The sequence below is a fragment of the Salvelinus fontinalis genome, chromosome 5, assembly GCF_029448725.1.
Source record: "Salvelinus fontinalis isolate EN_2023a chromosome 5, ASM2944872v1, whole genome shotgun sequence".
Taxonomy (NCBI): domain Eukaryota; kingdom Metazoa; phylum Chordata; class Actinopteri; order Salmoniformes; family Salmonidae; genus Salvelinus; species Salvelinus fontinalis.
The window spans coordinates 53,724,118-53,750,320 of NC_074669.1; the positions used below are offsets into that span (position 1 = coordinate 53,724,118).

At 41.8% G+C, this 26,203-nt stretch overlaps 2 protein-coding genes across 7 annotated transcripts in view; both read left to right on the forward strand.

Annotated features, from left to right (window-relative positions):
- LOC129855838 (T-cell ecto-ADP-ribosyltransferase 2-like) overlaps nt 1-25,927 on the forward strand; it is a 59,014-nt gene extending 33,087 nt beyond the window's left edge. Inside the window, exons 1-5 of one of the 6 annotated variants that reach the window (XM_055923896.1) lie at nt 14,902-15,201; nt 17,659-17,691; nt 18,138-18,225; nt 23,073-23,779; nt 23,924-25,927. In XM_055923896.1, coding sequence (XP_055779871.1) covers nt 18,166-18,225; nt 23,073-23,779; nt 23,924-24,056 — 900 coding nt within the window. In that variant the 5' untranslated portion in view covers nt 14,902-15,201; nt 17,659-17,691; nt 18,138-18,165 and the 3' untranslated portion in view covers nt 24,057-25,927. Of the gene's footprint in view, nt 1-14,901; nt 15,202-17,516; nt 17,692-18,137; nt 18,226-23,072; nt 23,780-23,923 lie in introns of those variants that run through there. The other 5 variants (XM_055923897.1, XM_055923891.1, XM_055923893.1 and 2 more) reach the window with 5 other exon arrangements.
- Nucleotides 201-9,156, forward strand: LOC129855845 (probable E3 ubiquitin-protein ligase HERC3). The gene is made up of 23 exons (XM_055923906.1): nt 201-952; nt 1,032-1,143; nt 1,295-1,371; nt 1,481-1,702; nt 2,091-2,182; nt 2,881-3,011; nt 3,169-3,293; nt 3,471-3,547; nt 3,657-3,784; nt 3,892-3,951; nt 4,072-4,177; nt 4,277-4,469; nt 4,779-4,933; nt 5,193-5,315; nt 5,620-5,718; nt 6,089-6,256; nt 6,340-6,480; nt 6,801-6,967; nt 7,244-7,307; nt 7,791-7,861; nt 8,106-8,289; nt 8,594-8,696; nt 8,811-9,156. Exons 1-23 carry the CDS (start codon nt 721-723, stop codon nt 9,017-9,019), a joined length of 3,039 nt encoding a protein of 1,012 aa, XP_055779881.1. The 5' UTR covers nt 201-720; the 3' UTR covers nt 9,020-9,156.
- Nucleotides 25,928-26,203: the final 276 nt, after the last annotated feature.

Sequence of the window (26,203 nt, forward strand, 5' to 3'; positions counted from 1 at the left end):
TCATGAAGTTTAGTACAACTGCCACAGTGGTGTATAGTATCATAACCCAATAATTAAAGCAATTTTAGTATTTTCTGTACTCTGCCTGGTCAAGTCAGTGTGCACCCTCAGCAAAATACTGCTGACAGTTATTTTTTGAAATATTTATGATAAACGTGAGCTTAAAAAAGTTTGGTCATTAATTTAACATCTGAAAAAAACAGCACAAATATGAGGGACGTCTCTGAGGCTTGGGTCTTTTCAAACTCCGAAACAATTTTCAGTTCAGCATTTAGCAGTAATGCATGACACAGCATAAAGTATACGTTGCAGCCAGTTCCACTGAAATGCATCTAGGGAGGTATCGACTGGGTGGTAATGTTTCAAGCATTATCGTGTGTGTCAAATGCGTCAGTTTATTGTAGGCTATTTCCAAGATAATTGGGCTGCTATTGTCCGTAGACGTTCACTTTCGTTTTCGGCCTTGCGTCATCAGTAACTATTCGAAACTATGTATATTTGTTTGTAGGCGTGTTTTGTTTTATGCCCTCTATAAATACAATTTCATTTAAGAATCATTTTCGTTTCCTGCTTTGTTGATGAGGATGATGATGAGACTTTCTGTATGTCATATGGTTGGTTGCGGTCATATAAACCCATCATTGAGTCGGACACATCGGCAGGTGCCTCTCCTTCAAGTGTTAGAATCTGTATGGACTAGTTTAACAATATAACACAACAATGATTTCATGGGGAGAGGATAGTCGTAATGGCTTTGGTTTAGTGAAGCCGAATGGTTTAGATACGACCAAAACGGATATTAGTTGCGTTAATTTGATACACCTTAAATCTAAAATGCAGGGTCTGTCCGCAGGTAACAGTGTGGTCGCGTTTATCAGAAATAATGGGAGACTAGTGTCTGTCGCACGGATTCAAGAGGACCAAGATGGGAGAAGAATCACAGGGAAACTGAGTAGGTCTAATCTCCTTTCCAATCAATTTTCATAATAAAATTTCTTGAGTTGCCCAATCATATGTTTTATGTGCTTTAGAGAGTGTGACATGTAAGGAGACGATTCGGGCTCTGAGTTGTGGAGATTCTCATGCTGTTTTACTGTCTGAAGAGGGCCGGGTTCTTTGCTTGGACAAAGCCAATATTCTCAGGTGGGATCTATTCCATAATGATACATTTATATGTAGTTTACCCTAAGACATTGTCACCCTCTCATTCAAGTAGCTAAAGTATAAAAACAATTTGTCATTTAATTCAAATGGGCCAACTAATCTTATTCATCTTTCTTCTTTTCCTCCCCAGACCATTGGATAACCTATGTAACCGACAGGTAACTCAGGTTGCATGTGGAGACCAGCATTCAATTTCACTAACACAGGGTAAATGACCATTAACACACCACTAATCGAAAAACAGTCTAACCTTTCAAAACTGTAATCCTGTACAATGTTCTCACTGTATGGTTGCTTACTTCTGATTTCTGTTCAGATGGTCAGGTGTTCACATGGGGTCAGAACACCAGCGGTCAGCTGGGTTTGGGGTGGGGCGAGCTCAGCGCCATGTCCCCCAAGCCCCTGAAGTCTCTATCAGGGATCCCCCTGGTTCAGATCACTGCAGGGGGAGACCACAGCTTCGCTCTGTCCCTTTCTGGAGCTGTGTTCGGCTGGGGCAAGAACACCGCCGGGGAGCTGGGACTAGGGGACACAACAAGTACAGTATACATTACACAATAGCATATGTGTTGACTCTTGTTAAATATATTTAAATAATCAAGGTCCAGACCGAAGACCATGAACAGTACATTATTTGAAACAGGTGTGTTAGTGCTGGGTTTAAACAAAAGTCATCCCACTCAGTAGCTCTCTCAGGCTGTAGCTGGAGACCCCTGATTTATTTCATATGAACCACATTTTTTGGTGGTTGAAATGTGAAGAAAATAAAGACAAGTACAGAAATGGGCCTTTATCTGTCTAAAAACTATTTTAACCAGGATAAGAGAGCACAATGTGTCGTGTGTTTGAGGGTTATGTGTTGTAAATAAATAATAATAAAAAATAATATATAATAATAACAAGAAAATGAACCCATTTTTCTGTAGACAGACATGCCCCAGCTCCTGTTGATTGCCTGAATCTGAAGAAGACTGTTTGGATTTCATGTGGAGGAGAACATACTGCCGTTCTGACAAAGGTTGTATATCTGTCTGACATAATTACACTTTTCTCTATCATTTGAACTAAATGTTGTTTGGACCATACAACATGTCTACATTTTATGTGCGTTTATTTATATTGCTGTCTCAATGTTCGCTGCAGCCAGCGACTGGAACGAACTGCAACAAACACTCAAACTGGACAGTTTTATCTCTTCATTCAAATACTCAATCATGGGAACTCTTACTGACAGTTGTGGCTGCTTTGCATTATGTATTGTTGTCTCTACCTTCTTGCCCTTTGTGCTGTTGTCTGTGCCCAATAATGTTTGTACCATGTTTTGTGCTAATACCATGTTGTGCTGCTACCATGCTGTTGTTGTGTTGCTACCATGCTTTGTTGTCATGTGTTGCTGCCATGCTATGTTGTTGTCTTAGGTCTCTCTTTATGTAGTGTTGTCTCTCTTGTCATGATGTGTTTTGTCCTTTATTTTTATATAAATAATTTATATTTTTAATCCCAGACCCCGTCCCTGCAGGAGGCCTTTTGGTAGGCCGTCATTGTCAATAAGAATTTGTTCTTAACTGACTTGACTAGTTAAATAATGTTGAAATAAAAAACAAACATAACAATTGAAATGTTGTAGTTTTTAGTTCCCAGGAAATTTGCATTGAAACATCCTCATTAACGTAGAGGAAAACACTATGATAACTGTCTGGGTTGATTTTGTTCTAGGGAGGTGTGGTGTTCACATTTGGCTCAGGCCGCTATGGACAGCTTGGACACAACTCTCTCCGAGATGAACTACAACCTCGAGTGGTGGGGCAACTCTGGGGGTCAAAGGTGACCCAGATAGCCTGTGGAAGGTAGGTTACACTTATTAGACATGATCTGAAATTGACAAAATGTGACACAACCAAAATTGATGTAGGACTGTTTTGGTTATTTTCATCTTAGCATAAGACCTTTTTAGAATTCATTGTTGATTTGAGAAATGTTTTCTCTGTCCGTTTGCCACATTAGACACCACACATTAGCATTTGTGGGGCCCTCCAATAAGATCTACTCATTTGGGCACGGAGAGCAAGGGCAGCTGGGAAATGGAGTAAAGATTGATCAGTCTGTGCCCCTTCCAGTACAACTGCCAGGTAAAACATTCATTTATGGTATAACTTTAGCCAGAGTACACACATTTTCAGAACAGATCAAACTTGAATAAATGTCAACACAACAAAATGCTTATTTCAATACTCAACTAAAATAACACGAGGTAAAACATGAAATAACATTAACTTGATAATCAACTATTTTTGTCAACATTTCAGACCAGATTGATGACCAGAAAATTGAACACATTTTTGCTGGAGGAAACCATTCCTTTGCATTGTGCACTCTTGGTCAGGTATGGACACATTTCGGGTTTGAAACAATGAGTTAGCAAAACAGGACATAGTTTGTCCTTTGTACTTAACATTGCTGTGATACGTTGCATCACATTGTCATCTTCCCAGGAGTCTGAAGAAAGGTCTAACAATCTCAGGTCAAGTGTGGGCAAAGTGACACAACAAGCTATAGATGAAGAAATCATTGACAAATGGATCTCGGAATGTGATTCAAAGTCTTGGAAAAAAGGACAGAAGTAAGTATGATATAAGTAACTATAATTTAGCGCTGTTGTTATTTCCTTATTTTCATTATGTACGGTCACATACTGAACTGAAAGATTACTCAAACTTGTAATTGCAGGGAAATCACAAAAATGTTTTCTTCTGCATCATGTTTAAATGGGAGCTTTCTTGATAAAAGGTAACAGTATTTAATATTGGTTCAAATACATGATTGTCTTATGTTTGAAATATTACATTATCAAAGAATATTGATTTAAATATGCCATAAATATTGACAATTATTTCTTGCTTTTATTAGTTGTGACAAACATTACCAAACCTCACCAAAACAGTCTGGTCTGGATTTTTCACTCGTCCAAGGCGCATTCCGGAAGCTGGCGAAAAAGGACAAAGTTTTGACTGAGGTATTTTGTGAATATATTTATAAATTGATATGTAATCGATCCTATTCTGACATGTATCTTGAACGAGGGACGATTCACACACCTCTTTCATTGCACTAGGTTGAAGCTGTTGTCCAGCACACACTGCTTCCCTCCCTGTATGAGGAGCCTATTGGAGTGGAGGGCTTGAGGGTCTACCTGGTTCTCCCTGAGCTCCTCAGGGTCCTTCACAAACAGCACAGAAGGACAGATCTCACCGAAGCCGTTGCTGCTGCTATCCTCAGACTGCACCCCGACAAGCTGCAGGTCCTCGGTAATGTTGCCGTCCATTTCAAATGTTTAAAGTGTGTCACCCCAAATTCAACTAATCAACAATAACGTAGTCATAAATCTGTTTGTGCTGTAGAGAACTTATTTTGTCCTTGTTCATTCGCTGTCTGGCAGATTTAGACTAGGCTAAATTTACAAAACCATTGGTAATTTGAATCGAGTGTGGTAGTGCTGGGCTAAAACAAAACGTGTGCACATTGGGGGTGCCCCTGGAATGATTGTGAAGTAGATCAAATTCTATACCCCCACGAATGGTTTGAGAAAGTGATCTGTGTGTTATCATGTCCTGTAGGTGACTGCTGGTCCTCATTGAAGCCGTCTGTCATGACCAAGCACATTGGGATGTGGAAGAAGGTCCTGTCGGGGATTCTGAGGAGTGAACATATTCTACGCACTCGTGACCCTGGGATCAAACACCTGCTCCAGGTCCTCGGCCATCTCCACAGAGTCAGTGTCCATGCTTCTCTGCTCGTACTGTCAATCCATTTATAATGCTGTTTTCCCATGTTGACCAGTCAACTTCGAGGACGAATCTGGTGCCAGGGTGGCAGTTATTTCAATGCAACCTATTTAGAATCGATGAGACCGTAACTGAGATTTGATGAAATAATATTTTGCTGACACACATGTAAAATATTTAGCTAATACTTGCAAATAATTGTTTATTTATTATCAATGCATTTTACTTTTCTATATTATTTCAAAGGCAAACCAGAAATCTGTAGAGACCCAGACAGTTCCAGACAGTACCTTTTGTATGGAGGAGGTTCACTTCAAACTCATATTTCTAGAGGAGGACGTAAAGCTTTGGCGTTTATGGTCAAAGCAGGTAAGAAAAGTTATTTAGTCTCAGTCACCGATTGCTAACCATACTAGTGGTTGTCAGTCTTGAGGTGTTTTGATGTTCGTTGTTTGGGTCTTAGAAAGTGTCCTGGCTGCATCTCAATAGAGGCTTTAGATTTCCTCTACCTGAAATGGTCTGGAAAGAGAGAGTGAAGGAAACATTTAGTTTTCCTACTGGAGAATCTTTCTCACCTACTAAAGTTCCTTCTTCTCAGTGCAGATTAACATAATTAGACAAAGAAGCTCCTTAATTGAGATGCATTGTATGTTTTCTTTTGCATCACTTTCAGGATGTGGATCAGACACCTGCCATCTTTTGTCGTTACCCATTCTTGATGAATCTGCAGAGCAAGATAAACGTTTTTAACATCAACGCCGCACTCACACAGGTAATGAATCTTGCTTCTCAATATATAGTATTATAATATACAGCAGATACTATAAATCAGGGTGGCTAAACCCCCTACTAGAGACCAACTGACTGTGTATGCAGGTTTTTGCTCTTGCCCTGCTCTAACACACCTTGTTCTACTAATCAACTGCTCACCAGGATCTTGATTAGCAGAATCAGGTGTGTTAGAACAGGGCTGGAGCAAAAGCCTGCATTCCAAGTAGCTCTAGAATATTGACCATCACTACTGAAGAAACCAGACATATTTCTTAACCTTTTTGATGGAAGAAACTGGTTGAAATAATACCTGTCTTGTATACTAGAAAAGCACTAACTGAGGACTTAATATTGTACTGTATGCATTGCAGAATCCACCTAACAATCGTCAAAGGACTGGCATGGGGCCTTTTGACATGTTCCTCATGGCGGCGCCTGCTCCGTTCTTTGAGCTGAGGCTGAATAGAGCATCACTCATCGAAGACACTTTCCATCAACTGAGTGTAGCATGTCCCAGTACCTTCAAGAGGTCCCTTGTGGTAAGTCCATATTTTTTAATATGATGAGACAATGTTTTGAACAGAGAAGGGCTATGCCAAAATGTACTGCTTACCTCTCTCAGGTGTATTTCGACGAGGATGCGAAGCTGACAGATGTCTACAAAAGGGACTTCTTCCTCCATTTGTTTAAAAAGCTGTTGGTCCCTGAGTTTGGGATGTTCATGTACAACGACACCGAGACGCTGGCCTGGTTCCCTGCAATGGTGAGGCACGTTTAGGGAAATCACACATGGATTATGAGGTTTTCCGCACCTCAACACATTATAGAAATAAAATATTGATAATTATTGTACTTTCAAATAGCTTCAAATGTCCTGGTAGTGAAACACTGTAATGATATGTTTCTAGAGAGGAACTACTATAGTATTACTACTGTATTACTAGCCTACTACTGTATTATAGAAACCACAATACCTTCCCTTTACTGTATATTAATCATTTTCCCCAGGTTAACAACAGCATGTCCGATACTTTCACTCATGGATTATTTCTTGTCTCTTGTCCAACACATCCTCACTAACAGCCTAGAGTGGAGGAGAAGCGTTATTTCCTGTTTGGGGTTCTGTGTGGGATGGCCCTGTATAACAACAACATGGTGCACCTCCCCTTCCCCATGGCCTTCTTCAAGAAGCTGGTGAACATCAAGCCCTCTTTAGAGGACCTGAGAGAGTTTAGCCCCATTGAAGCAAAGTAAGTTCAGACCATAATATATTGTTATCCCTTAGTCATTAATGTATTACAGTACAGGCAGGTGTATTTGTTATAAGGACACCAAGGACAGATTAAGAAATTGCATCTCAATGCATTTTATGGCATCTCAGGGGCAGGGCACTTGCTCTGTGTGGATAAGCAATTATTCATTATTTGGATAAATAGTTTTTCACTTATGAAAGCATCATGATTTATTGATTGCCAATTTATAATTGTCACATCTATTGTCACATCTTGTTTTCAATGCTTTTGAAGGGGTTTGCAGAACATCTTGGATTGCCCTGATGATGATGTTGAAAACATGGACAGGACTTTCTCAGTATGTATTGCATTCAAACAGTTTGATCGATGAACAAATAAAATGTAACATAATACAGATGTAGGATTTTTATTTGATCACTCTTTTGTTGCTGACCATTTTCCCACACTGCAAGAAATGCAAACGTGTAGTGTATTCAAGGTTTTAAAAGGCTTCTAAAGTTAGTAATTTACACTTTAAAATGACAGACTTGATTTGCCCTTACGAAAAATCTATCAACCCCTACAAAAAATGTCCATTAATTATAATACACATAATTCACATTTCCAGTTGCTGCAGGATTATTTTCCTGCTGTATCAAATTGGCTCAAATTAAAATCCTACATTGAAGTGAAGTGGTATGAATTACTGAACATAAGATCAATTATATTATTTTAGTGTGTATGTCTCTCGCAGGTCACTCCCATCTATTTGTCCATACCCTCAGTCTGCAGTGTTATCATTGTTCATTTACCTCACTATTTTCATTACTCACTATTATAGGTGATGTGGGGTGATGTAGCGGTGGAACTTGATCCCAAAGAAACTGGAAAACTTGTCACAAGTGCTAATAAGTAAGATTATAGCATTATTTACAACTGACAAAATACAAGGTTTACAGTATGACACTCCATTGCTACAGCTACCAGGATTGGTGTCAATTCCATTTCGGCAATATCATCTCACGTTGAAATGTAATTGTATGAATGGAGAAATCATAATGGAAAGTAAATGATGCTTCTCATTCCTTGAATTGACTCCACCTATACTAGCTACAACTCAATGGATATCTGACTCTGTCTGTCATTCTTTTGACAGGAAGGAGTTTGTTGACACCTATGTGAACTACATCTTCAACCAGTCAGTAGAGGTGGTGTTTGAAGAGTTCAGGAAAGGCTTCTTCAAGGTGTGTGACAAGGACGTGGTGGAGTTCTTCCAGCCAGAGGAACTGAGGGGAGTGATGGTAGGGAAGGAGAATTTCGACTGGGAGACGCTGAAACAGGTCAGAACCATGTTTTGTTACTACATGACTGAAGCTCAATCCCAAATCTACCCCGTTTCAGTTATCTACATCTGAGAGCATTAGACAAGTTAAACATATAATATATGCAGAAATGTCACGTAGCCTATCGGAGGGCAAGATGGAGCCTAAAAAACAAGTGTCCTGGGGTTGATTTGGGATTCATGGTGAACATGTTCTGAAACCTAGCTAAAATGTTGTTTTGATACATTGATTTGACAAGCAGTTTGAATGGTGTCAAGTGTCTATTGCTTCAACATATTGAGGGCATTTCCCCCCAAACTAGAACACTGTGTATGAAGGAGAGTACCATGCTGGGCATCCCAACATCGTCACATTCTGGGAGGTGTTTGAGGAACTGACAGAGGATCAAAAGAAAGCATTCCTGTGTAAGTATGGAACATTTTCATTGTAACAGATGAACCAATAACGTGGGCTACTGAGAATAAAGTTCTGTTCTGTCATTCACTGCCCTCTCCCTTTTACCACCTTTGCCCCTTCAGTGTTCCTGACTGGCTTTGATCGTGTGCCCATCCTGGGTATGAACCAGATCAGGATGAGGGTCCAAACCCTTCTCAACTCCTCCCAACAGCATTTCCCAGAGGCACTGACCTGTCACTCTCTGTTGCAGCTGCCCATCTACCCCTCCAAAGAGACACTACAGAGCAGGCTTATAGGGGCTGTTGGCCACAACAGGGGCTTCTGGAATTAATAATGGGTGTATAATGTTGCTGCTGTATATACTCCTCTCCTGTGTTCATCTTTTCATTGTTCCATAGATGGGTTTAAGATTTGGATTGTTTTAATGTAGGGTTGTATTTCAAATCCTAACTTGAGATCTGTGCGGTACTATGACATTATCATATTGCATTCACCAAATTTTATTAAAACATTTATAAATCAAAAGGTACAGCATGGTTTGTGCCTGCACATTAAACAACACATTAACAAAAATGATAACAACCAAGATACAAGGAAATCCCAAAGTATTTGAAATAATCTGTCACGATCGTGTGGAGGATTGACGGACCAAAACGCAGCAGTAGGAAAATAAGCCATCTTCTTTTTTATTAAGAAGAAGGAGAACCGAAAACAAAACACTCTTACAAAACAAACAAACGACCGACCGTGAAGCTAATAAACGTAGTGCACATACAGGCTACAAACGTTCAGACATAGACAATTACCCACATCAAACGAAAGCCTATGGCTACCTTAAATAGGGCTCCCAATCAGAGACAACAGAAATCAGCTGTCTCTAATTGGGAACCCATTCAGGCAACCATAGACTCTCCTAGACAACTTACACCCAACATAGACACATACACTACACCCAACACCCCCTTTACCATATAACCACCCAAAACCGATAAAACACAAACATTCCCCATGTCACACCCTGACCTAACTAAAATAATAAAGAAAACAAAGAATACTAAGGCCAGGGCGTGACATAACCCCCCCCTTAAGGTGCGAACTCCGGGCGCACCAGCACACAGTCTAGGGGAGGGTCTGGGTGGGCTTCCTTCCATGGTGGCGGCTCCGGCACTGGTCGTGGTCTCCACCCCACCACAGTCACTAACCGCCTCCTTAGCTTCCTCCAAATGACCCCCCTCCACATTAACCCCACTGAATTAAGGGGCAGCTCCGGACTAAGAGGCAGTACCAGGGTAAGGGGCAGCACCAGGATAAGGGAGAGCACCAGGATAAGGGAGAGCACCAGGATAAGGGGCAGCTCCGGACTGAGGGACGGCAGCTCCGGACTGAGGGACGGCAGCTCCGGACTGAGGGACGGCAGCTCCGGACTGAGGGACGGCAGCTCCGGACTGAGGGACGGCAGCTCCGGACTGAGGGACGGCAGCTCCGGACTGAGGGACGGCAGCTCCGGACTGAGGGACGGCAGCTCCGGACTGAGGGACGGCAGCTCCGGACTGAGGGACGGCAGCTCCGGACTGAGGGACGGCCCATGGCTGGCTGACGGATCTGGCTGCTCATGGCTGGCTGACGGATCTGGCTGCTCATGGCTGGCTGACGGATCTGGCTGCTCATGGCTGGCTGACGGATCTGGCTGCTCATGGCTGGCTGACGGATCTGGCTGCTCATGGCTGGCTGACGGATCTGGCTGCTCATGGCTGGCTGACGGATCTGGCTGCTCATGGCTGGCTGACGGATCTGGCTGCTCATGGCTGGCTGACGGATCTGGCTGCTCATGGCTGGCTGACGGATCTGGCTGCTCATGGCTGGCTGACGGATCTGGCTGCTCATGGCTGGCTGACGGATCTGGCTGCTCATATCTGGTTGGCGGCCCTGGCAGATCCTGTCTGGTTGGCGGCTCTGGCAGATCCTGTCTGGTTGGCGGCTCTGGCAGATCCTGTCTGGTTGGCGGCTCTGGCAGATCCTGTCTGGTTGGCGGCTCTGGCAGATCCTGTCTGGTTGGCGGCTCTGGCAGATCCTGTCTGGTTGGCGGCTCTGGCAGATCCTGTCTGGTTGGCGGCTCTGGCAGATCCTGTCTGGTTGGCGGCTCTGGCAGATCCTGTCTGGTTGGCGGCTCTGGCAGATCCTGTCTGGTTGGCGGCTCTAGCGGCTCCTGACTGACGGGCGGCTCTGACGGCTCGGGACAGACGGGCTGCTCTGACGGCACTGGACAGACGGGCGGCTCTGACGGCACTGGACAGACGGATGGCTCAGATGGCGCTGGGGAGACGGATGGCTCAGATGGCGCTGGGGAGACGGATGGCTCAGATGGCGCTGGGGAGACGGATGGCTCAGATGGCGCTGGGGAGACGGATGGCTCAGATGGCGCTGGGGAGACGGATGGCTCAGATGGCGCTGGGGAGACGAATGGCTCAGATGGCGCTGGGGAGACGAATGGCTCAGATGGCGCTGGGGAGACGAATGGCTCAGATGGCGCTGGGGAGACGAATGGCTCAGATGGCGCTGGGGAGACGGATGGCTCAGATGGCGCTGGGGAGACGGATGGCTCAGATGGCGCTGGGGAGACGGATGGCTCAGATGGCGCTGGGGAGACGGATGGCTCTGGCCGGCTGAGGCGCACTGTAGGCCTGGTGCATGGTGCCGGAACTGGTGGTACCGGGCTGGGAACACGCATCTCAGGGCTAGTGAGGGGAGCAGGAACAGGGCATACTGGACCCTGGAAACGCACATTAGGCCTAGTGCGTGGTGCCGGAACTGGTGGTACCGGGCTGGGGACACGCATCTCAGGGCTAGTGCGGGGAGCAGCAACAGGACGCACAGGACTCTGGGGACACACGAGGCTTGGTGCGTGGTGTAGGCACTGGTGGTAATGGGCTGGAGACACGCACCATTGGACTAGTGCGTGGAGGAGGAACAGGGCTCTGGAGACACACTGGAAGCCTGGTGCGTGGTGTTGGCACTGGTGGAACAGGACTGGGGCGGGGAGGTGGCGCCGGAAATACCGGACCGTGCAGGCGTAATGGCTCCCTTGAGCATTGAGCCTGCCCAACCTTACCTGGTTGAGGTGGAATAACCCGCACCGGGCTATGTAGGCGAACCGGGGACACCATGCGTAAGGCTGGTGCCATGTAAGCCGGCCCGAGGAGATGTACTGGTGGCCAGATAGGTAGAGCCGGCTTCATGGCACTTGGCTCAATGCTCAATCTAGCCCTACCAGTGCGGGGAGGTGGAATAACCCGCACTGGGCTATGCACACGTACAGGAGACACCATGCGCTCTACTGCGTAACACGGTGTCTGCCCATACTCCCGCTCTCCACGGTTAGCCTGGGAAGTGGGCGCAGGTCTCCTACCTGCCCTCGGCCCACTACCTCCTAGCCTCCCCCCAATAAATTTTTGGGTAGTACTCACGGGCTTCCAGCCTTGCCTCCGTGCTGCCTCCTCATATCGCCGCCTCTCTGCTTTCGCTGCCTCCAGCTCAGCTTTGGGACGGCGATATTCTCCAGGTTGAGCCCAAGGTCCCTTTCCATCCAATTCGTCCTCCCATCTCCAGAAATCCTGTGTAGGTGGGTCCTGTTGCCGTTTCACACGCTGCTTGATCCTTTGGTGGGTAATTCTGTCACGATCGTGTGGAGAGACGGACCAAGGCGCAGCGGGATATGAATACATCTTCTCTTTATTTTAATGACGAAGATGAACACGAAACGAAACACTTATACAAACTAAACAAAACAACAAACGATCGTGAAGCTACAAACGAAAGTGCACACACAAGCTACTTACGTTAAACATAGACAATTACCCACAAATACATGATGCCTATGGCCACCTTAAATATGGCTCCCAATCAGAGACAATGAAAAACATCTGTCTCTGATTGAGAACCACTCAGGCAACCATAGACATAGCTAGACACATTCACTCAACCATAGACTTCCCTAGAAACATTCACTCAACACAAACCCATACACTCTAACAAAATCCCCCTAGACACTACAACCACCCAAGACAAGACAAAAACACAAACATACCCCATGTCACACCCTGACCTAACTAAAACAATAAAGAAAACAAAGAATACTAAGGCCAGGGCGTGACACAGGGAACTAAAAACTAAAACATTTCAATTGTTATGTTTGTTTTTTATTTCAACATTATTTAACTAGTCAAGTCAGTTAAGAACAAATTCTTATTGACAATGACGGCCTACCAAAAGGCCTCCTGCGGGGACGGGGTCTGGGATTAAAAATATAAATTAATTATATAAAAATAAAGGACAAAACACATCACGACAAGAGAGACAACACAACACTACATAAAGAGAGACCTAAGACAACAACATAGCATGGCAGCAACACATGACAACACAGCATGGTAGCAACACATGACAACAGCATGGTAGCAACACAACAACAGCATGGTAGTAGCACAACATGGTAGCAGCACAAAACATGGTACAAACATTATTGGGCACAGACAACAGCACATAGGGCAAGAAGGTAGAGACAACAATAAATCACACAAAGCAGCCACAACTGTCAGTAAGAGTGTCCATGATTGAGTCTTTGAATGAAGAGATAAAACTGTCCAGTTTGAGTGTTTGTTGCAGTTCGTTCCAGTCGCTGGCTGCAGCGAACATTGAGACACCAATATAAATAAACACACATAAAATGTAGACATGTTGTATGGTCCAAACAACATTTAGTTCAAATGATAGGGAAAAGTGTAATTATGTCAGACAGATATACAACCTTTGTCAGAACGGCAGTATGTTCTCCTCCACATGAAATCAAAACAGTCTTCTTCAGATTCAGGCAATCAACAGGAGCTGGGGCATGTCTGTCTACAGAAGATTGGGTTCATTTTATTGTTATTGTTATATATTTTATGTTTTATAATTATTTATTTACAACACATAACCCTCAAACACACGACACATTGTGCTCTCTCATCCTGGTTAAAATAGTTTTTAGACAGATAAAGGCCCATTTATGACTTGTCTTTATTTTTTTCACATAATTTCAACCACCAAAAAATGTGGTTCATATTAGATAAATCAGGGGTCTCCAGCTACAGCCTGAGAGAGCAACTGAGTGGGATGACTTTTGTTTAAACCCAACACTAACACACCTGTTTCAAATAATGTACTGTTCATGGTCTTCGGTCTGGACCTTGATTATTTAAATATATTTAACAAGAGTCAACACATATGCTATTGTGTAATGTATACTGTACTTGTTGTGTCCCCCTAGTCCCAGCTGCCCGGCGGTGTTCTTGCCCCAGCCGAACACAGCTCCAGAAAGGGACAGAGCGAAGCTGTGGTCTCCCCCTGCAGTGATCTGAACCAGGGGGATCCCTGATAGAGACTTCAGGGGCTTGGGGAACATGGCGCTGGGCTTGCCCCACCCCAAACCCAGCTGACCGCTGGTGTTCTGACCCCATGTGAACACCTGACCATCTGAACAGAAATCAGAAGTAAGCAACCATACAGTGAGAACATTGTACAGGATTACAGTTTGAAAGGTTAGACTGTTTTGGTTAAGTTGCATTGTGAAACAGCGATTAGTGGTGTGTTAATGGTCATTTACCCTGTGTTAGTGAAATTGAATGCTGGTCTCCACATGCAACCTGAAATACAGATATGTGTAATTTACATAAGTATTCACACCCCTGAGTCAATACTTTGTAGTATCACCTTCGGCAGCGATTACAGCTGTGTGTCTTTCTGGGTAAGTCTCTAAGAGCTTTCCATACCTGGATTGTGCAACATTTGCCCATTTATTCTTTTCAAAATTCATCAAGTTCTGTCAAATTGGTTGTTGATCATGGTTAGACAACCATTTTAAGGTCTTGCCATAGATTTTCAAGTAGATTTAAATCAAAACTGTAACTCGGTCACTCAGGAATATTCACTGTCTTCTTGGTAAGCAATTTAAGTGTAGATCTGGCCTTGTGTTTTAGCTTATTGTCCTGCTGAAAGGTGAATTCATCTCCCAGTGTCTGGTGGAAAGCAGACTGAACCAGGTTTTCCTCTAGAATTTTGCCTTTGCTTAGAATTTGCCTTTGCTATTCCGTTTCTTTTTTAGCCAGTCCTTAATGATTACAAGCATACCCATAACATTAAAATATGGAGAGTGGTACTTAGTATTGTGTTGTATCGGATGTTCCCCAAACATAACACTTTGTGTTCACTACTGTCGAAGGCTCAGCCAATCGTTTACATAACAGCAGAATGCAGCGCAGCACGCTACTGAAGAAAGAGGAGACAACCAATTTACTAGTTACAGCATCAGCGCGCCTCTGGAAAGTCAGCTTGTCAGTTACAGCAGCACGTCCCTTGAACGATAACGAAGAGGTAACTTTAGGTGAGAAGCCTGACCACGGAGACCGGGGTGAGAAGGTGATGAAGCGTACTTCATGAGCTGTAACCGAAAAACTACTGGCTTTTGGAAAGTTTGAGGTGAGGGAGAAACTGTGGTGAACAAGTATTAGCACTGTTAAGTATCTTGCTAGCTGGATCGAATTCTCCGTTACCTAGCCAGAGAAATGTTGAGCAACATTAGCCAACTTATCTGATAAATAATTAAGTTTATGGTGTGAAAATTAGCTTGCTAATAAAGTCAGACAGCTAACATCGTGTGAGCTAACATTAGTAACCTAACCAATTCGCTATAGTATTAACTGGTATTCGACTCCTTGCCGTTGTGCCGAAAATCCCCCCTGCCAGAATTCTCCCCACCCTTCTAATTTCCTTAATTTTGTGGTTAGAGTCAAATACTTTCAATAGAACAAACTTCACGTCAGGAAAGCCAACCGAAATGTATAATTAATGTATGTGTTATATTAAACATAGAGGTACGGGCGACATGGGCAGCCACCCAGGGCGGCATCAAGGGGGCGCCCCCCAGAGCGGGCGCTGAAGGGGGGGGGGGGGGTTCTCCCAGGGTGCCATACAAGCCAGAATTGACACATTCACTTGAAACAAATTGTCAAACCGAAAACTGCCACTAAAATCTGTGAAATGTAGGCTAACTGAGACAACGTAGTGAAGAACAGAAATCTCAACTAGCAAGCAAGTCGCAGCAAGCAAGTCGCAGCAATGAAGAATTCATCCCCCTTCGCGTTCTTCATTGCAGCGATTTGCTTGCTGCGACTTGCTTGCTAGTTGAGATTTCTGCTCTTCACTCGATTTACGACACAACACCGTTCCTCAAGTTATAACGCGTTAGTTGCTTACTGGACCCTGGCAATCTGTGTGAAATGTTAACTAGTTAACTAACCACTATCTGTTAACTAATGTTTTCCCTCTACATTATGTGGTTAATTTTCAGAATGAGAGAATTAGGTGAAAATGTGGCGTTGCTTGTTAAACAAGTGGATTCAGGGATCAAGAGTAGCTTGAGCTGGGCCTGGCTTAAACTGGATGCCACTGTAAATGTGGAAGGAACACCACACCCTTTCCTTTCTCACTTTTGCTGGCACAAGAAGAAAAAAATGTACACACAGAGACTGATCATGTAGATCAAAGTTAGTTAAAACCTGCATTACCCCCTAGCAGGGATTTTTTTTCAATGCAACAACAACAAATGTCACCTTTTTGGGACCTCACCAGTTTGCATCCCTGCTTTGTGGTTGAATCTGTGTTTGAACTTTCCAACTCGACTGAGGGATAATTGTATGTGTGGAATACAGAGATGAGTTAGTCATTAAAAAATCATGTTAAACACTATTGTTGCACACAGAGAAAGTCCATTTAACTTATTTCGTGACTTGTTAAGGACATTATTACCTCTGAACTTATTTGGGGAAGCCATAACAAAAGGGTTGAATATTTATTTTAATTTTGTATTAATTTATAAAAAATAAATCACAATTCCACTTTGCCATTAAGGGGGATTGTGTGTAGGCCAGTGACCAAAGATCTCAATTTAATACATTTTAAATTCAGGCTGTAACACAGCAAAATTTTGAAAAAGTTACGGTATATGAACCATCATGAAGGCGTCTTAATTGACGCCCCATGCTGCGCTTTCTCCCCAAACCAATTCAGATTAAACAACAGACTAATCGTTGTAGCATACTCCTTCTCATTTTGTTAACTTTTATTTCCATATTTTTTCCCAACTTGCATTGCATTAGTGGGGGGGTGGGGGTCCTTGGACCAAGTTTGTGAAACCCTGAAGTATAAAAGGGCTACGCACTGGGCCATGATCAGTATGCAAATGTTGTGGAACGTTGCAGACAGAAATGCCATAGCATCACAGGAAGCTGCTGAGGTGAGGACGGCTCATAATAATGTCTGGAATGCGGTGAATGGTATCAAACGCATTAAAACCATGTATTTGATGTGTTCGATACCATTCCATTAATTCCGTTCCAGCCATTACTATGAGCCTGTCCTCCCCAATTAAGGTATCACTGGCCAACTGTGTCACAGATAGAGATGCCTCGATTCATGATTCAGTCGAACAACTCAGTCGATTCTATTTCATTCCCATCTACTCTAATTAAAACCAAAACTGATTAGTAAAATATGTATCGCATATTGTGGCCCTATGCAGTCCCAATGTTACACTCTTATCTGTCCAACTTCCAGAGTCTGACTCTGTATGTTTGTTCATTTAATTTAGATTTTTTTGTATCAGGCAAAACCCCAAATCACTACTGAGAACCATTGCACGGCTTGGTAAAACTGCACTAGGCCCATTGCCAACCCAAACTACGGTAAAAGGGGGGGGAAATTATACTTTTTTTGCTTGTTATTTCCTCCTCCAGTCAGGAGGAAGGGAAGGGAGTTGCTCTGTAAAGATAAGGACCTCGGTTTCCTACCATTTTTGGTCTTTAGGGAGTGAGTGGAAAATATGTGCAAACGCCCCCGAAGAGAGGCACACTGATATTCTCTCATTCTGTTATCTAGTCTACCCAAGGAGAGCACCACACGACTCTGAAGGTATGTGTCCGAATCTTATCTTTCATGTATTATTTTGATTGTCCCATGTTATGCTTGTTAGGTGTTAGGGCCTTTTATAACAGCGAATTGTAGGCCTATAGTTTGAGTGATTAATAGTAGAACTTACTCAATTAAAACAGCTGTAGGCTACTTACACTTGAGTCTAGGAACATACCACACTGAAAATATCTATGTAGTAGATGCTTCAACTTTCAGAATGATACCTGTGAGAAGGGGTACTATTTGTGAAGTTAAACATTGCCTGGACATTTTGTTATGAAAGACCCCTAAATGTTGTAAAACATACAGTAAAATTGTGTCTGTGTAAATTTAAGATTCTTGTTTGCTATTTATAACCTCACAATGTAATTTATTCTCAATTGCATTTTGTTTCTCATATCTGATCTGTCCCATCTCCTCTCAATCCCTCATTCATTGGTCACCAGAACCCACAAGGCAGCCATTGCTGGGAAAATGCAGGGCCAGAGAGAGAAGACATTCATATTGATCCTCGTTGCTGCGCTCTCTCACAGGGTAAGAGTTTTGACCAAACACATTTTTTGTTGTTGTAAGATTGAATTGATTGAACCCAGTTGTGGAAAAAGTACCCAATTGTCATACTTGAGTAAAAGTATAGATACCCTACCGTTAAAAATGTGGGGTCACTTAGAAATGTCCTTGTTTTCCATGAAAACATACATGAAATGAGTTGCAAAATGAATAGGAAATATAGTCAAGACGTTGACAAGGTTATAAATAATGATTTTTTATTGAAATAATAATTTTGTCCTTCAAACTTTGCTTTCGTCAAAGAATCCTCCATTTGCAGCAATTCTAGCCTTGCAGACCTTCAGCATTCTAGTTGTCAATTTGTTGATTTCACCTCATGCTTCCTGAAGCACCTCCCACAAGTTGGATTGGCTAGATGGGAACGTCTTAAGTACCATACGGTCAAGCTGCTCCCACAACAGCTCAATAGGGTTGATATCCGGTGACTGTGCTGGCCACTCCATTATAGACAGAATACCAGCTGACTGTGTAGGAGTAAATGAGATGTATAGGACAGCATATAGATGTATAAAATGGCTGAACATTAAAGATAGACCACACTAATGAAAGGGAGAGAACACATGGTCTGCTGACCTGACACTAAGGATAGAGAAACACATGGTCTGCTGACCTGACACTAAGGATAGAGAAACACATGGTCTGCTGACCTGACACTAAGGATAGAGAAACACATGGTCTGCTGACCTGACACTAAGGATAGAGAAACACATGGTCTGCTGACCTGACACTAAGGATAGAGAAACACATGGTCTGCTGACCTGACACTTAGGATAGAGAAACACATGGTCTGCTGACCTGACACTTAGGATAAAGAGACACATGGTCTGCTGACCTGACACTAATGATAAAGAGATTCTTAGTCAGCTGCTTCTACACAGAGGCATATAGGACAGAATCTGCTGATTCCAATAAAGGTAAACTGAACAAAGAGTACATAGACACATTTAAGAAAAGAATTGAGACATTATGCTGACACACTAAAAGATAGAGGGTCCAGCCACCATTATAATCAAATTGAAAACAGAAATGAGCGTTATTGGGCGTGAACAAGTAGGAGGCTTGAACTAAAAGATAATGGTGGTGAAAGACTTAAGAAAAGAAAGGTCATTTGCATAAGGGATGGACATAATACTATGTGTGTATAAATATAACAGCTGGAGTTCTGAGAAGGGGTGTGTTCTGCGGGACATTCCAGATGGCTATACAATTGTAATAAAAGCATGTTTTGATTTCACAAGTTCTGATAAAGTGTTATATTTCTGAGATGATTTTCCACGACAACTGCTTCTTCCCTAAATAGTTCTTGCATAGTTTGGAGCTGTGCTTTGGGTCATTGTCCTGTTGTAGGAGGAAATTGGCTCCAATGAAGTGCCGTCCACAGGGTATGGCATGGCATGGCATGGCATAATGGAGTGGTACCCTTCCTTCTTCAAGATCCCTTTTACCCTGTACAAATCTCCCACTTGACCACCACCAAAGCACCCCCAGACCATCACATTGCCTCCACCATGCTTGACAGATGGCGTCTTTTAATCATCTTTTAGCATCTTTTCATTTTTTTCTCCTTCTCACGAATGTTCTTCTTTGTGATCCGAACACCTCAAACTTAGATTCGTCTGTCCATAACACTTTTTTCCAGTGTCTGTGTTCTTTTGCCCATCTTTTCTTTTTATTGGCCAGTCTGAGATTTGGCTTTTTATTTGCAACTCTGCCTAGAAGGCCAGCATCCCGGTGTCGCCTCTTCACTGTTGACGTTGAGACTGGTGTTTTGCGGGTACTATTTAATGAAACTGCCAGTTGAGGACTTGTGAAGCGTCTGTTTTTCAAACTAAACACTAATGTACTTGTCCTCTTGCTCAGTTGTGCACCAGGGCCTCCCACTCCTCTTTCTTTTCTGGTTAGCGCCAGTTTGCTCTGTTCTGTGAAGGGAGTAGTACATAGCGTTGTATGAGATCTTCAGTTTCTTGGCAATTTCTCGCATGGAATTGCCTTCATTTCTCAGAACAAGAATAGACTGACAAGTTTCAGAAGAAAGTTATTTGTTTCTGGCCATTTTGAGCCTGTAATCGAACCACAAATGCTGATGCTCTAGATGCTCAACTAGTCTAAAGAAGGCCAGTTTTATTGCTTCTTTAATCAGCATACACCAGTTTTATAGCTGTGCTAACATAATTGCAAAAGGGTTTTCTTAAGATCAATTAGCCTTTTAAAATGATAAACTTGGATTAACTAACACAATCAGCTGTTTCCAGCTGCAATAGTCATTTACAACATTAGCAATGTCTACACTGTATTTCTGATACATTTTATGTTATTTTAATGGACAAAAAATGAGCTTTTCTTTCAAAAACAAGGACATTTCTAAGTGACCCCAAACATTTGAACGGTAGTGTACCTTAATAGAAAGTTACTCAAGTAAAAGTGAAAGTCACCCAGAAAAAGACTACGTGAGTTAAAGTCTGAAAGTATTTGGTTTTAAATATACTTAAGTATCAAAAGTAAATGTAATTGCTAAAATATTCTTAAGTATCAAAAGTAGAAGTAAAAGTATAAATAATAAATTCCTTATATTAAGCAAAACCATTTTCTTGTTTTTAAAATGTATGTATAGCCAGGGGCACACTCCAACACTCAGACATTATTTGCAAAAGATGCATTTGTGTTTAGTGAGTCCGCCTGACCATAGGATGACCACGAGTTCTCTTGATAAGTGCTTGAATTTCACAATTTTCCTGTCCTGCTAAGCATTCAAAATGTACTTTTGTTTGTCAGGGAAAATATATGTAGTTAAAAGTACAATATTGTCTATAAGAATGTCGTGAAGTAAAAGCAAAAGTTGTAAAACATTTAAATTGTAAATTAAAGTACAGATTAGAGGTCGACCGATTATGATTTTTCAATGCCGATACCGATACCGATTATTAGAGGACAAAAAAAGCCGATGCCGATTAATCAGCCGATTTATATTTAAAAAATATATATATATATATATATCATACACACACACACACACATTTTTGTAATAATGACAATTGCAACAATACTGAATGAACAATGAACACTTTTATTTTAACTTAATATAATACATAAATACACACACAGCTCTGAAGTGACAATGATACTGAAGAGTCTGCTTAGGAGACAAATACTCTCAACTGTTTGAATAAAAATAGAGTTTAAGTTACCTGTGATGAATGTTGAAAACAAAAACTTTAATTTCTATATGCAGGAAATCCTATTTTAATAATGGGCATGGTAAGAATTGACAACCAAAGTGCGAGTCATTATTCCCATGACACCTAGCAAAATCTGAAAAGCGGTTCCTTCATTTATTCCATAGGATATTTTTAGATTCACTTAAAATAAGGTCTGTGTTTCGTGTAGGCTTACATCATCGTGCCAATTTTATAACTGTATAGATATCCATAGGACAAGGTAACTCTGATCAATATTGGCTAAATATAAGCGAAGATAAAAAAAATTGTAGAGTGGATTTATGAAAATATGTTGACAAACGTTACCTTATCCTAGTGAGATTTAAACGGGTATCAAAACGTCGAGGCGGTTTAAGCCTGCACGAAACACAGACCTTATTTGAAGTAGATCAAGACATTCTCTATGGAAGACATGAACGGTAAAATAACGAAGGGACCCCTTTCAAATTCAGCCGCAAGTTATTACAGGAATTATAACGCGTCGACTATTTCTCTCTAAACCATATACCTTTGACTAATCCGGAAACTATCACCTCGAAAACAAAACTTTTATTCCGTTCCGTATTTTATCTAACGGGTGGCATCCATGAGTCTAAATATTCCTGTTACATTGCACAACCTTCAATGTTGTCATAATTACGTAAAGTTCTGGCAAATTAGTTCGCAAAGAGCCAGGCGGCCCAAACTGTTGCATATACCCTGACTCTGCGTGCAATGAACGCAAGAGAAATGACAATTTCTCTTTTTAAAATTTCACCTGGTTAATATTGCCTGCTAACCTGGATTTCTTTTAGCTAAATATGCAGGTTTAAAAATATATACCTGTGTATTGATTTTAAGAAAGGCATTGATGTTTATGGTTAAGTACACATTGGAGCAATGACAGTCATTGATTGATTGTTTTTTATAAGATAAGTTTAATGCTAGCTAGCAACTTACCTTAGCTTACTGCATTCGCTAACAGGCAGGCTCCTCGTGGAGTGCAATGTAATCAATGCAAGATTGTATCCCCCGAGCTGACAAGGTTAAAAATCTGTCATTCTGCCCCTAAACGAGGCAGAACGTGCCTAGGCCGTCATTGAAAATAAGAATGTGTTCTTAACTGACTTGCCTAGTTTAAAAAAAAATATTAAAAAAAATAATAATAACAAATCGGCAAATCGGCGCCCAAAAATACCGATATCCGATTGTTATGAAAACTTGAAATCGGCCCGATTAATCGGCCATTCCGATTAATCGGTCGACCTCTAGTACAGATACCCAAAAAAACAACATAAGTAGTACTTTAAAGTATTTTTACTTAAGTACTTTACACCACTGATTGAACCAGCCATACTGTAAGGACATACTTCTTGGCCGGTTTCCCAGATCCAGAGTGAGCCTATTCCTGGACTCTCCATTGAGCATGATTTTTAGTTAAGGACTAGGCTTTACTCTGGGTCTGGGAACTGGCCTTGATGTACTTCATTTGAAAAATGCTTGAATTTGAACTTGGCAAATTAGAATTGTATTGTCATAAAATGTTGAGTGCCTATATATTGTTACACTGTGATACTACCTGTATTAAAAAGTTAACAATTCTCTTTACTATTACAGGTGACTCAGGCAAAGGTAATGGACATGGTTCCTAATGCCGTGGATGACCAGTACACTCACTGTCGGGAGCAGATGCTGAAGAAGGTTGTGGAAGGGGGTTTGCTGGAAGAAGAACTAAAAGGCAGTACAGAGTATAGTTCTGCCTGGCAGGCAAAGCCGTGTACAAAGTTAATCCCGGGAGGCGTCAAGAAACATACAGATGCATTGGTGGCTTATGGACATGGGGGAAATGGGTTCAGAAAGATTTTCAACCAAGCAGTGGAGACTCAGGGTGGGAATGTCACTGTCTATAACGGCAACTTCCGGTTCAAATCCCTCCACTTCCTTCTAATGGATGCCATGAGGCTTTTGAAGACAGAGAACTGCAAAACTGTGTTTCGTGGCTCAAGCAAAGAGTATGAGGCACAAGTAGGGTCAGAAGTGCGATTTGGGAGGTTTACATCAACCAAGGCCAAACGTTCCGATGTGGAGGAAGCTGCTTCAGACAGTGGGATCCTTTTCAACATTACTTCCTGTACTGTAGTCAACATGGATGAGTACAGTTGCTTCCCAGAAAGCATTGATCAGCTGATATCCCCAGCAGAGGTGTTTAGGGTGGCTGAGGTAAACAATGTAAGAAATAAAGATCACGAGTACAGAGAGATCGTTTTGACAAGTTCAAGGACTCACACCATTGACAGCATCCGCGACTGTTACCTCTTCCCCAGGTGAGGCCAGGTTATGTAAGCGAAAAGATATGACAACATTAGACTACCAAACAGGTGTAGACGACACAAGAGTCAAGTGTTTTTAAAATGTCTACCTTATTCTTTGGAGAATGAAAGTCTGTCTTTGTCTGTTTGTCTCACCAGATCTCCTACAAGTACGAGTCCTCCATCAATCACCCCCAAAGGCTCCTCTACTCAATGGCTTGGCAGTAGCCTGTCTGTTCTTGTGGTTGTATCTTTCTCTATCTCCCTGATCACCAGGACTGATCATCTCTGATAAACTAAAGTGTTGAATGATAATAGATGTGGTAAAGAAGTCAATGGAACGCAGACCGTGGGGGATAGAAGGACGCACATTCAACCAATCTGTTCTAACAAAATAGATATTTGTCAAATCGTCATTTTTTATGTATTGTAACATGCCTTGAATGTGCTTACTAAAGTTTGATTTGGATCTGTCTGTTTTCACGGCATAACATTTAGAAATAGTCCCTTTCAGGTTTAGTTGAAGTGACTGCTAAAGGCTAACTCCCATTCGTATAGACTGGTAGCATAGCTAGCATAGAGAAATCAATGGTGGTAGTAAGTCGTTTTTTAACTGTAATGCAGTTTCTTGGTGATGATGACATCAACATGTATTCAGGTTGACATCCATACCAACATTATACTCTGATTTTTACCTCAACATAGTGTGAAACACACATAAACAATAGCCTAATTGTTAGCTAATTGTGCTGGTGGCCATTGAGGAGATTCTGGATCTTTCCCCCACGGCATTATTCCCTCCATGCGTTTCCATGGCATTTTCATTGTTTTGGTCGAGTTCCATTGACCTCTTCACTGCATCTATTGAAAAGGACACACACACACACACACACACACACACACACACACACACACACACACACACACACACACACACACACACACACACACACAATTGCATGTATGTAATATCAGTGCACACAGACACATAGATATTCATCAAATGTGACAAAGCACCAACCTGTCAAACCCCTCTTAGCATAATGATATTCTCTTGAAAAATGCATTTCTTTGCAATTCATTGTTTTTGTAAAAAAAAAAGATCATGGTGAATAGATAATATTAGATAAGATGTTTTAAACAATGTGGTATGTATTTAGTAAATATTTTGGTATCATAACAATTGACTGTGAGTGGTGTCCAGTTTTCATAGATGTAATTTAATTTTCCTCTTGTTTTGTTATCGAATAAAGAAACAAGTTGAGCATTTTTGAGTTTTGGATAGGACACCTTTGGCATCTACGCATTGAGATGGGGTGGGAAGGAGTGATAGATTTATTAAATGTATTAGATAATTAAAAGTAGTAAGCTTCTCCAGCTGGAAACGACTTTACATACATTGGGGTGATAAGCATGTACATTGAATTAATGATGTAAGGCTCATAACCTGACAGTCCAGACAAACAGTATGTATGACCTCGTAATATTTAGGTTGTGTAATATGTCTGAGGGGAAATGACTGTCATCCCTATGAGGGATGTGGACAGAGTGCCCTTTCTCCAAGCTCAAGCCATGCTCAAAATCACAGTAGCACAAGCCTTTAGGTCTTAGTTACAAAGTTTTTGCACTGACTCAATCACAGCTGGAGCCACACATGTTTTGGCTAATATTTCATCCTTATCCTGGAACCTGCATGTTGTGCCGGCTTTTGTTCCAGCCCAGCACCAGCTCACTGGATACAACTAATCAACCGATCATAAAACCCTTGATTAGTTGAATCAGATGTTTTAGCACTGGACTGGAACTAAAACCTGCGCACACTGTCCCCTGGACCAGAATTGAAGAACAATTCATTTGAGTGTTGCCTCATTGAAGCACATGGGGGTTTCTGCAAAGAAGAGTTGAGGTCAAGCCTGCCTTACAACTGTGGTGCAAATATCAATACGCACAGGACCTGGTATAACTGACGTAACTGACTGTTCTAAGAAGTTTCTTTAGTTGTTACTTTTATTTCTTATTCTTACTCGTATATATATATATGAATATATATATATATATTAAACTGCATTGTTGGTTAGGGACTCATAAGTAAGCATTTCACTGTAAGGTGAAACACCTGTTGTGTGTGGCGTATGTGACTAATAAAATTAGATGTGATTTGAATTATGGTTTCAACTTTTCACCCCTTTTTTTCTAATAATAGCAGTCATCGTCATAAATCAAGTCGACAATCTATCAGCAAATCCTTTTTAATCATTGTCATATGATGAGAAATAATGAAATTATAGATAAAACATATCGGTGCTCATCGGCCATTGGACATAAACATTTCACAACAAGTTGGAAATCGCTAATTCAACACTGAGTGGTTTGGAAGGAATCAGTGTAGCTAACGGCAAGCATTGCAAAAAAATCGTCAGCCTATTTAGTGGAGTGGCT

What these genes read in the sequence shown, in the direction of transcription:
- LOC129855845 (XM_055923906.1), top strand. Translation starts at nt 721, where the DNA reads ATGATTTCATGGGGAGAGGATAGTCGTAATGGCTTTGGTTTAGTGAAG. An exon ending in GGGAGCTTTCTTGATAAAAG is followed by an intron (nt 3,952 to 4,071) that starts GTAACAGTATTT and finishes TGCTTTTATTAG; the next exon opens with TTGTGACAAACATTACCAAA. An exon ending in TGGCCTGGTTCCCTGCAATG is followed by an intron (nt 6,481 to 6,800) that starts GTGAGGCACGTT and finishes CCTCACTAACAG; the next exon opens with CCTAGAGTGGAGGAGAAGCG.